Raw genomic sequence first — 11,353 nt, 5'->3', positions numbered from 1 at the left:
TTATTTGGCTTTCTATATAAATGAAGTTGGGAATTTGTAGTTTGCTTTTGCATCTGTCTTTTAATTTAAAGGACTCTTTAATCTGTGTTCAAGTGTAGTGGCCAAAATCAGCTCGGGCCTGGCCCGCAATTCTTCAGCAATAGGTCCATGCCAAAAAACCCAAATAATGACAGTGAAAATTTTGCTGAATGACATTTTTTTTTTTTAATCGTAATTTATGAATTTTTTAGAGCACAATCTAAAGATAATTAAAAATCTTATGAAAAAATATGAGATCATAGTCCAAAATTTGCAGTCATACAAATATTAGGCGACATATTCTGTTTGTAAGGTTGAACATTATATAAAGGAAAACAATCATTGAATTCGAATCTAATGTTATCGTAAAAGATAGTTTTTCATGAATTATAATTGTACAACTTTTAAAAGTATAGATAAAATCTAAAAAATGACCTAACAAAGAACATTAGCGTACTGTAAGAGCCTTCTAATTTTGATTTTATATAAGGTTTATGATTTGTGGGATAGGTGGGAGCCCATTTGAAGAAAATGCAAACAAAGAGGCAGCTAAGGAGCAAACGAAAAAGAAAATCATGTTGGGAGCGCCACCTCTGAATAGAGCACGATTCGAATTTAGTTGGAGCTTCAATGTGGGCTCGGACACCGGATGAGAAATCAAAAAAGAGAGAGGAGAAAACGATATAAATGGTCCTTAATTTGATTACATTTGGTCCTTAGCTTATTTAGATGATTCTTCACATATATTTTTAAAAGTTATAAGTCTGGCCTAAAACTATATATAAAGATAATCGCTACTTTTATTGTTTGTTTGTTAAAATAAACCGAAGTTCTCAACATGTGTCCGACGTTCATGAGTTGTCAAGCTACAAGCGTAAGATACATATTTTTATAATATTGTTCAATTCAATTCAAAAGTCTAACTAGTAAGATTTGAAGAAAATTATAATTTTATTATGAAAAACATTCAATGGCGTATGGAAGTAAGTTGTGCATAGAGGAAAATACGGAGGGCCCTCAATATATACTTGTTAGACCATAAAAACAAAGTTTGTTTTTACTAGCTTATATGAGTTAAAGACCAAAATGATTATTTTAAAAAGAAGTATACTTCCATCATATTTATACATGTAGTATCAAATAGGATCACAGCTCATACATCAAGTGAAACTACTTAACCTAACAAAAAATAATTCGATCCAATTTCAAATTTACTTTACATGATAAGTGGTCCTTAACTGATAAAAGGTAGACAAAAATGGAAATAACATTACATATATGTAAATGCAATTATTAAATAAGTAACAGATTTAACAACCTTTTTAGAAAGGTGATTTTCTGAAAGTGATTGTTAAGTTGTCATTAAATTTTTATTTAATGCACCAAATCCCAGACGTGGAGAATTATAAAACAATATTCGTGCCCATCTACTCATTTGCTCATGGTGGTCCATTAATTTGAATTTTGATCGACAAATATTCATCTTCATGACATGCAAAAATAAGCGGAGTCAAAATTATTAAATTTTAAATTCTAAAATATTATTTATACATGTATTTTTTCTATAAAAATTAAATTTAAATTTAAATTATTAAATTTGATCAAATTCGTAACCGTAATATACTAACTCTATCCGCAGCAAACCAAAAGCTTCAAGGCCTCCAATGTAAAGGATAAGAAAATTGATTGACCCGCACCATTCAATTTGGTCGGCGATAAATTATCGGAAAATTAATGTAAATTGTGACCATAATTATATTTATAGCAATCCATATTAACTACTCAAGTTGTCATCACATATTCGAAAAAAAAAAAAGGTTTGGTACAAATTCACATCAATACTACCACCATCAAGAATTGTGGTAGACTACTAACTACTTTTTCATGCTTAATCAGAATTGAGGGTATATCATATTCTTTTTCTTTTTTAAAAATTATTATTTTTATTATAGTTGATGAAAAAGAAAGAAAGATGTGACACGTGAATTGTGACAAAGGACTACTAAAGTGCTATTTGAAAATTTTAGAAAATAGATTTTTAAGTATCAAATTTGTTTTTATATGGAGAATTGACTGACAATATTCATGAGGAATTTATTGATGATACTATTTACACTTCAGAATTAATACAGAGCTACAGAAGTGAACAGTATTAGTATTGCTTAACAGAGCAGCTGTCAACAGGGCCCTTAGCCTCTGAATGCATCACAACATCAACAAAACAACAAATTAGTATAATCACGCGAGTGAAATTTAAAAATACTAATTAAATATATATATAGATTTTATTTTTATATTCGCTTAAATAGAACCTTTACGCTCAAAAAAAGCATTTGGTTAGAATTTTTTTTATTGACAAAATAAATAGTAAAGGGAAATTTGAATTTATATGCTTTAGTTTTTTGAACATAGGACAACAATATCTCAAAATTATGACGAAAGATATTTGCATATCATGATAGTTTAAATATATATTTATCTTTTTTTTCAAAACAAAAAAGAAACTGATGTTAGTAAAAAAAAATTGTTCGGACGGTAAACATCCTTTGCTTCCAACTTAAAAGTTGCGAGTTCGAGTCACCAAAAGAGCAAAAGGGGTGAGAGGAGGATTAAAAAAAAAAAATGGAGCGGGAGGAATTAAAGTTGATGATAATGACTGTTGGGTGTGTGGCTTCATGGGACTGAAGGCTTTCTGACCCCTACTACTTTACGGGTCACAAATTGAAATTGCCCCCGTCAAAACTTTTCGCATAACTTTTTTCTTTCCGATTATCTGAGGAGCTTTGCCTGAACTTGACAGCATGCCGCCGGAAGAAACAGTTTCCAAGTCACCTCTCGATAAACCTCTCAATCAACTCACTGACGATGACATTTCTCAGCTCACACGCGAAGACTGCCGTCGTTACCTCAAACAAAAAGGTACTCCTCTCACCTCTGCCTCTGTATTCACTACATATACAAACAATTTAGGTTGCGAAATCGAATAAAAATTTCTTAAAAATACGTTTAAGCATAGTGATATGTGGAAAATTTGTCGTTACTGTGTTCCGTACAGGAATGAGAAAGCCGTCATGGAATAAATCACAGGCGATTCAGCAAGTTATATCGTTGAAGGCTCTCCTCGAGCCGGATACTGACGCCGGAACTCGGAAGAAACTTCACATTCCTCGTGCAGATACCCATGTACGGCGAGTGCGTTTCAATTATCTAGTGCATTTCCTCTTTATATCTCCAAGCATTATTTTGAGCTCCTTTTGTTATACTGCACTGATAATTAGTACTAGAATTATTATATGATGGTTGCCTGTGAAGTAACAGTGCATGTTTATATGATAAAATTAAATAATTCTAAAAACTAATGTAGGTCCAGAGAGGGAAAAATACCTATGGCGAACCTTCTGAACCAGTGCCTGATAGAAGAAATCAGCAGGACAGACCTGATCTTTCCAGTCATATTACTGCCCTTCCGGTCGCTGTTGTTGATAATTCAGCTCCTTCTAGGTGAGTTATAGTCATCTTGAATGCTTTTTGCAATGAATAAACCTTCTAAATCTGTATATAGCTCGAAATTTAATAAGGGAATGAAGTTTGGAATGGACCTGGTAAATTCTAATAGTCAATCTTAACAAGTTTAGGATTGATATATTTGATTGACAATAAGCTCAGCACCGTGTTCAATGGATGACTGATGGCTACTTACTTTTTGTTATTAAAGAAAAGGCACCTGACTTTCGAAATTGTTACTCTTGAATACTCGACTTTCATGTTTCTATCAAATAGCGGCTAGCTTGTGCCTATCAAAGTCAGAGTTCCTCTCCTACTTGTAGTTTTGTTAATACGATCCTCTGGTGATCTCTTGTTATAGTAATAGTTTCATTCTGTATATTTTTTTTGTGATTGCAAATTTATCATTTTAGAACTTATGTAAGATCCTTTCTCTATTATTGACAAATCATCCGATCCAAATATATTCATCTTAACCTTTTATTTATCCACATGCCTTTGTAACTCATAGTTCATTAGAAGATACTCTATTGAAAAAATGGCATCACAATTATAGGGGCGCAGGCCTCCATTTGACTAGCATTTCCCCCAAAGGAAACTGCATCCTATCTAGCTTCAAAAACTGATAGCTTTTCCATTGGTGATTCCAGAACAATAGGTTCAGCAGATAAACCAGTAGGACAAATGACAATCTTCTATAGAGGCAAGGTGAATGTCTATGATGATGTGCCTGCCGACAAGGTATTTAAGCTTGCTGAAAATTGGGAACTTCACCAGATCAGTATACTTCCACTTTTTTCCTGATATGGCCAACTTGCATCTTTTCAGGCACAAAAAATCATGTGTCTTGCTTCAAGCCCTCTTTGTGTGCCTTCAGAAACTCCATCGAATGCCACTGTAGCAGCTCGACATTCAGCATGCTGCTTACAAGCTGCAAATAGTAAACTACGCCTAGATACTAATATGGTACCGACTATTCAAACAGGTCATTAGTTGCATTACTTCTATCTTCTTGTACTTGATTACAATGGCAAGTTGAGAATGTGAATTAAGCAGTCTTTGTTTCTCTGGATTTTTTTTGAACCAAGCTATTAGGTTACTGCAAAAATAAATCAACCATAAGAAGTTAATGTGAAAAGATACAACTACTTTATGATCCGTAATGTCTAAATTATGAGTCTGTGAGGTGGCGAGTCTTTTTCCTGGGAGCGTCCAGGAAGATGTTTATTGTATCCCCTACTCCTTAACATTTTAGTTTGAGCCCCTTACAGTGAAAATGAGTGAGGTTTCTCGAGTTCCTATAGAAGAAAGCAACCGCTTATACAATGATAATCCTGGTATGTTCTTAGTTATGTTTTTGTTCTTCTCTTTTCCCCACAAATTACTCCTTGGACATTACTAAATTTGCGTCTATTTTATGTCCACAGAAGCAGTGGAGAGCCCCGCAAGCAGGAAAGCATCAGTACAAAGATATCTTGAGAAGCGAAAAGAAAGGTATTACAATAACTGAGCTGTTCGATGCGAAAAAGTGAATAATATAAGAAGATCTCCGCACTGCTTTCTGTCTCTTTCTATCTCTCACATCTCTGTTAGGTGAAGGTTCAAGTGGAAGAGAAGGGTAGAAACAACTTCATCAGCTAGCTTGGATATCTATTTAAGTGATCAAATTGGGACTCGTACGCCAAGTGACTATGCAAGTGGGGCTGATCTTTGCTTCACACCCCACATTATACCTACAGGAAGTGGTCCTATACAAGACAATATTCAGATGAATCCCACTTTTTCTAGTGATCTCAATGACAGAGGTGATGTTGTTTACAACCTCCCTATTTTAGTGGTCATAATACTTTCAAACGTTCTACATAACTTTTTTTTTCCTTTTGCTTCTTTAATGAGTCTGTGCATGATGTAGGGAACTGTTATTGACTAAAAACTTTTCAACATCTAGGAAATAAGAGAATATTGCTTCTCAAAAATTAAATACTCATTGTTTTCAATAAGTAACCAGATTAATCACAAACTTTGTGTTTTAACCTTTGAGTCTGTTCTTTCTAAGTTCCTAAATGATTCTTGCTGCAATTGTATTTTAAGATAGCATCAGATTCCTGCATCACTGGAAACAACTATCCTCCCCCGGGACACATTCATAAGGTGCCATGGTTCATAAATTGAGTGATTTATTATAAGTGATTACATGGTGAATCCATTGCGTTTATTTCCCCTTGTTTGCTTATCCTATAACATATCTCATTTGTTTTTCGCTAGTTGTCATTGCATCACCAAGTATTGAACATTAAGTATACTAGTCATTTTTGCTTGATGTCTCCTCCTCTATATAAATATATTGAGCCTCTGATTGAAGTTTCTCATTCTTTTTTCTCTTTCTTATAACTAAACCAATGTCAATCTCCCCCAGGCTAAGGCAATGTGTACTAGTTCTGAAAACTGGTCTCTGGAGATGTATGAAACATTCAATGGGTCAAGTGTTTGATATGTGTTATTGTTTTTTGTCAGATGTTAGAGAGTGAATGTCGGAAACTGAATGGTTGGGGATGCACACCAGATTTCTGTTTTTGTCTTGAAATGTTCGGAGGCCACATCATGTTCTAGTGTATGGATAGTTGTATGAAGTGTGATGATGGTAGCACTTGGGACAATATCTGTGAAACTGCCTTCTCTATCTAGGTTTGTCTGTAATGTAAATGAAGAGAGAATTTAGTGAGAAATAGTTGTCAGGTCATGAAACGTTTTTTGCTTTTCTTATAACAGCTAGTCGTCCTCTTCAATATTGATTTTAGGCTGTAGCATTTCCTTGTTGATGGAAACCATTCTCAATGATCTTTGCCTACTTGGAATTATACGTCCAATTTTGTTGCTGGGAGATGGAGACAAACCAGCGGAACTGCATGACATAGAATGTGAACGGGTCATGCTCTCTAATGATCCTTGACGTTTAAAACAAGTTTTCCTGCTCCGTTATTTGATCGAATTAACGTGATTGTAGGCTTAATTTCTTCTTCAAGTTTGTCAATTCAGCTATTTATCGACTATGACTGCATTGCAGGATACTGCACATGCGAAGTAAGTATTGGGAAAGAATTGTCTTTGCGTCTACTTATGTTTCTTTCCCTTTGTATAATACCTACCTTTCTCGTGTAAAGTTTAAAGTTCAAGATCATCATAGCACATGTATGATTATCTAATTTCACGTTTTTCTTTGAATTTCTTTTTCCCGTTCCTGGTGGTATGAATCATCAATGAGTACTATACGAAGGTTTATACACTGCTTTCCTCTTAAAAAAATTCGACTATGGTTTTTTATAACTCGATTCTTCACAGAACCATTGAGTAATCTTATACTAAATTTAATCTACGAAACTTATACTACTAATCCATATGATATGTCCTAGCAAGTTAAAAACATGTTAGGGTGGCGACGACAACAGTATGCCTAGTATAATCTCAGAAGTGGGTGGAGAATGGGAAGAGTGATGTAAATGTAATCATACCCATATCTTGTGAACTGAATTTACTATAAAGCTAAAAATATGTTATAAATACTACAACAACTATACCGTGTAAGTGAAATTTGAGAATGGTGGATTGTGCGCACGCACAACTCCTACCTTGAGCAATATTTTAGTACTCTCTCCATGACTCCATCCATCTTTACTTGTCAATATAGTAAAATATTTATCCAACAATACTTGTCTTGTTTGAAAAATTAAAAGATAATTTACTTTGTGTCTATTTTACCCTTGATACTAAATACAATTCAATATCTAATATATTTCTCCAAGCATTAAATTTAGGGAATTTTACACAAACCTCATAGTGTTAAGAGCTAATTATATCTTATCCCTACTCTATACAAAAATCTTTTAAATTTGATGGAATCCGGATACATCCCAAAATGTTTCTTATACATCGTATCCCGCTTTTGAATACATCGTTCGATGTCCGGATACGTAACGTCTCGATATCGGATACGTCACGATACACTGCATACGTCCCGATACATCATGTAAAGTGATGTATCCGAGAATAGAAGAGAGTAGGAATTTTTGTAATTTTTTCAAATGGTAGGGAATTTTAGAGAATATGGTAAAATAAGTTGTGTATTTAGATAAATTTTGCTTAAAGGGGATAAAATATATTCAAAGGGTAATGTTGTAACACTATCCCTATTATTTATTGTTTCTTAAGGTGTGTGCCAAGTAAATAGTGAAGTATAATTTAACCATAGCTAATTAATGTAAATATTTATATAAAAATCAGTCGGAGTATTTTTATTTTGAAAAAAATAAGTTGTGTATTTAGATAAATTTTGCTTAAATGGGATAAAATATATTCAAAGGATAATATTGTAACACTATCCCTATTATTTATTGTTTCTTAAGGTGTGTGCTTAGTAAATACTGAAGTTATAATTTAACCATAGCTAATTAATGTAAACATTTATATAAAAATCAGTCGGAGTATTTTTATTTTGAAAACTTACCTAAATACCCAAATTATTTTACTGTAGTCCCTAAATTCCCTACCATTGAAAATATTACAAAAATTCTCACTATCTCCTATTCTTGGATACATCACTTTATGTGATGTATTAGTCGGATACATTATTTTACGTGATGTATCGGGATTTTGAGTGATGTATTCGAAACTGAGATGCGATGTAGCAAGACGTTGAGAGATGTATCGGAATCTGAAACGCGATGTATCAGAGCATTTTGGGATGTATTTTATGGAACTTTTGTAATTTGGAAAAGACTTGAAATAGATTGTAATTAACTTTTAACACTATGAGATTTGTGTAGAATTTCGAAAGATTTCCATAAAAGGGTATATTGGGCCAAGTAGTTTACTACCCGGCCCTCTCCAGCTGAGTTTTTGCAACTCAGTCAGGAAATTGAATTTTCTCAATCCCATAATCGCACAAACGATGCAAGATTGGTACCTTCATTTATGGTAATCTATGCACGGATTTAATAATTTCGTTATATTTCATCAAATTTAATGCTAATTAAACTGCTTGTTACCAAATTGAGTTAAATCTTGTTTGTTCATAGGTGTATTTTCACCAAGGTTTTCTGTCTCTCTTTGTTATGAGTATGTGAGTAATTAATCAAAAATAATACTTGGTATTTTTGGTGTGAAGGAAAATATTAACCATGAAATTCTTTTTTCCTTCAGAAACTATTTCCAAGGAAGAATTGTTATGTTTTGTTCTGTGTTTCCCTTTTTCTTTTCGTTTTACTTTGCATATAGCAAGGTGAATTTAGATTATATATACTGACTATGTATAAGTTGTTGAATCTCGTTAGCCGTAAGATTATTATTTTTTTGAATTCCTGGCTCTGCCATTGGTAATGGACTCAAAAATGAACAGTTGGATCAAAATATTGTGTCATTAAGGCTTGGTTTTTATAGCAGAGTTTTCAATGGAAGGAGAAAAGGTAGCACTTCTCTTAGTAACATTTCTTTGCTCGAGTTGTGCATATGAGGTCTCAGTATCTTGTATGATGGCCTATGATGAGGGTGGTGCTTCAGCAGTTTTCAACTCGCCTGAATGTCAGCTGTGGGATTTTTCTACTGCTATTAAAAATGGAACAGATAATTGCCTTATAGCTACGCATCAGGGGCGTAGGAAATACCAAGAAGATCGTATGACATGCTATCCTCGTGTTACTGTTCCTGTTTTAGGTAGTTTCAAACTCTAACCTCTTGCCTTATTCACATATCTAATTGTGATGAAAGAGATGCAGCTATTGTCTTTCGTATTTCTTATACTTAACTTGGACTTTTTAGCAATGTATCTTTCTCAAACTCTGTTAAGAGTAGAAAATCTTCAGACGAAGTCCAAATGTTGTAGACATTATGATGGTCAGTCGTGTAGTTGTAAATGATACTGAAGACATCAAAACAAATTATATAGTTTAGTGAAGTTCCCCCCGAGGTAGGAGTAAGGTCTGCGTAAACACTACCCTCTCCAGACACCACTTGTGGGATTACACTGGGTTTGTTGTTGTTGTGAAGTTCTTGGTTTGTGATGCTCATCTTTTTCTGCATGATCACTAGGTGAAGATGGTGTGGAAGAAGCTAGTGTGGGTATAGCGGCAGTGTTTGATGGACATGGAGGCAAGGAAGCAAGTGAGATGGCTTCTCAGAAATTCTTTGATTACTTTCTATTGCACGTTGTTTTCAACACATACAAGAATCTCTTTTCACACAGTAAAGAGCATGAAGAAGCAGGTCAAAATAGCTTGAAATTCAAAGGTCTGTAACTTGTCCTATGGAAATTTAGAATATTTTTCGATTGGTTAGTATCTCTAGTTATTTTCTTCATCAGTATCTTGTCAAACCCCCGATCTGACCGTTGTCGTATAAATGATATGAAACACCTCTAACTTGTTTTAACTTCCTAAATGGAGATCCTCATTCCCTTGCAACTTTGGGAATCCTTTAAGCACCTCCGATGGTTTTCCACTTTTCCTTATGAGTCACCACTTAGATATATACGAATTATTTTTAACCTTATACAGTCACATCATACATGTGTTTTATGGTTGTATTTTGCATCTTCTTCATTTCTCGGCCTCAAATCATTCATTGCATTTACGTACTAGTTAATAACCATACATTAATGAAAATAATTTATACACTTCGTATGCATTTCAAACTATTAGAGAAAGCCATTTATACCTATTAATCTACTCTTGACAGCGCAAGTATTGATATCTTGATGTTTACACAGTTCTAATGGGGCATTATATGTAGTTGATGATGAGTCGACACTTGGAATTCTAGAGAAAGCCCTCTTGGGAACAATCCAAGACATAGATTCAGAGTTTACACAGGCACATACAGTTCTCCTTGTGTTTGTTGCTTTCCTAACCTTCCCTTCCAATTTTCAAATCAATTTCTATATGCAGGAAGCTTTGAAGAATGACTACATTTCTGGATCAACTGCAATAGTTGTTCTTTGGATGAATGGGCAGTTATTAGTTGGTAACCTGGGTGATTCAAAAGCACTCATATGTTCGAGGAAAACTCATTTTGATCAGGAAAATGAAGGTTTAAAGGCTTCTGACTATTGTTCGTTAAAACTCTGTTGATTATCACATTGTTGCTCACAGCTATAATGCCTGTTATTTGTCACCACGTGTCCATTTTTCTTACGGTTCTTTTACTCTCTCTGTTCTGCTTGAATATCTCAGGTGATTTGATCACAAGACTTCAAGCTGAGGAACTAACGAAGGATCACCATCCTGATAGGGATGATGAAAAGGCTAGAATTGAAGCAGCTGGTGGGGTTGTCCTCGTTGTTGGTGTGCCTCGTGTCAATGGTATATTGGCTGTCTCACGGTCTATTGGTGATATTCGTTTGAAAAGGTGCATCTTCAACTCTTTGACATACTCAACAGTCTTTGAATTCTATAAACACAAGGTAGCAAGCAGAGGGCATTTGTTCTAATCTATTTTCTTTTGGTATTTCTAGATATGGAGTTATTGCTGAACCAGAGGTCACGGGTTGGAGACGTTTGTCAACTGAAGACTGGTATGTGGTGATAGGATCCGATGGCATATTTGAAAGAATGAGTCCCCAGGATGTCTGTGATATTTTACACGATGGACATGATAAGGAGAACAAGACATCTATCAACTCGTCCTCTTTAGCAGACTGCATTGTCCACAATGCATTTAGTAAAGGTAGTGGTGATAACTTGTCTGTTATTGTGATTCTATTGAGACAAGAATCCCCTTCACTTGATTACAAACAACAGATATAAAATGTTCCTTCATTTTTAAGCCTTCAAGTATCAAAAAA

The 11,353-nt window shown here is 34.3% G+C and overlaps 2 protein-coding genes across 3 annotated transcripts; both read left to right on the top strand.

Moving 5' to 3' along the window:
* The first annotated feature begins 2,653 nt into the window (after window positions 1–2,653).
* On the top strand, window positions 2,654–6,316 carry LOC125808047 (protein TIFY 4B-like). Of its 2 annotated transcripts, XM_049487827.1 has the most exons (9): window positions 2,654–2,937; window positions 3,074–3,201; window positions 3,383–3,519; window positions 4,173–4,263; window positions 4,351–4,507; window positions 4,794–4,859; window positions 4,950–5,016; window positions 5,122–5,327; window positions 6,037–6,316. In XM_049487827.1, exons 1-9 carry the CDS (start codon window positions 2,820–2,822, stop codon window positions 6,048–6,050), a joined length of 984 nt encoding a protein of 327 aa, XP_049343784.1. In that variant the 5' UTR covers window positions 2,654–2,819; the 3' UTR covers window positions 6,051–6,316. The 2 variants fall into 2 exon arrangements, with proteins under 2 accessions (XP_049343784.1, XP_049343785.1); XM_049487828.1 differs by lacking the exon at window positions 6,037–6,316 and having other exon boundaries at window positions 5,116–5,295.
* LOC125807806 (probable protein phosphatase 2C 51) lies at window positions 6,161–11,315 on the top strand. The gene is made up of 10 exons (XM_049487540.1): window positions 6,161–6,215; window positions 6,321–6,440; window positions 6,527–6,603; window positions 8,794–8,851; window positions 8,959–9,228; window positions 9,604–9,801; window positions 10,303–10,382; window positions 10,458–10,599; window positions 10,743–10,917; window positions 11,024–11,315. Exons 1-10 carry the CDS (start codon window positions 6,161–6,163, stop codon window positions 11,313–11,315), a joined length of 1,467 nt encoding a protein of 488 aa, XP_049343497.1.
* The last annotated feature ends 38 nt before the right edge of the window (window positions 11,316–11,353 follow it).

Source organism: Solanum verrucosum, unplaced genomic scaffold (genome assembly GCF_900185275.1).
Source record: "Solanum verrucosum unplaced genomic scaffold, falcon-dt-bn FXZP01000183.1, whole genome shotgun sequence".
NCBI lineage: Eukaryota > Viridiplantae > Streptophyta > Magnoliopsida > Solanales > Solanaceae > Solanum > Solanum verrucosum.
This window is presented reverse-complemented; position numbering and strand designations above follow the sequence as displayed.

Coding starts and splice junctions, on each gene's coding strand:
- LOC125807806 (XM_049487540.1), top strand. CDS start 6,161: ATGGTAGCACTTGGGACAATATCTGTGAAACTGCCTTCTCTATCTAGG. Junction 6,216..6,320: donor TTCTCTATCTAGGTTTGTCT/GTAATGTAAATG, acceptor TATTGATTTTAG/GCTGTAGCATTTCCTTGTTG. Junction 8,852..8,958: donor GTTGTTGAATCTCGTTAGCC/GTAAGATTATTA, acceptor TTTTTATAGCAG/AGTTTTCAATGGAAGGAGAA.
- LOC125808047 (XM_049487827.1), top strand. CDS start 2,820: ATGCCGCCGGAAGAAACAGTTTCCAAGTCACCTCTCGATAAACCTCTC. Junction 3,202..3,382: donor TTCCTCGTGCAGATACCCAT/GTACGGCGAGTG, acceptor AAACTAATGTAG/GTCCAGAGAGGGAAAAATAC. Junction 4,508..4,793: donor GGTACCGACTATTCAAACAG/GTCATTAGTTGC, acceptor AGCCCCTTACAG/TGAAAATGAGTGAGGTTTCT.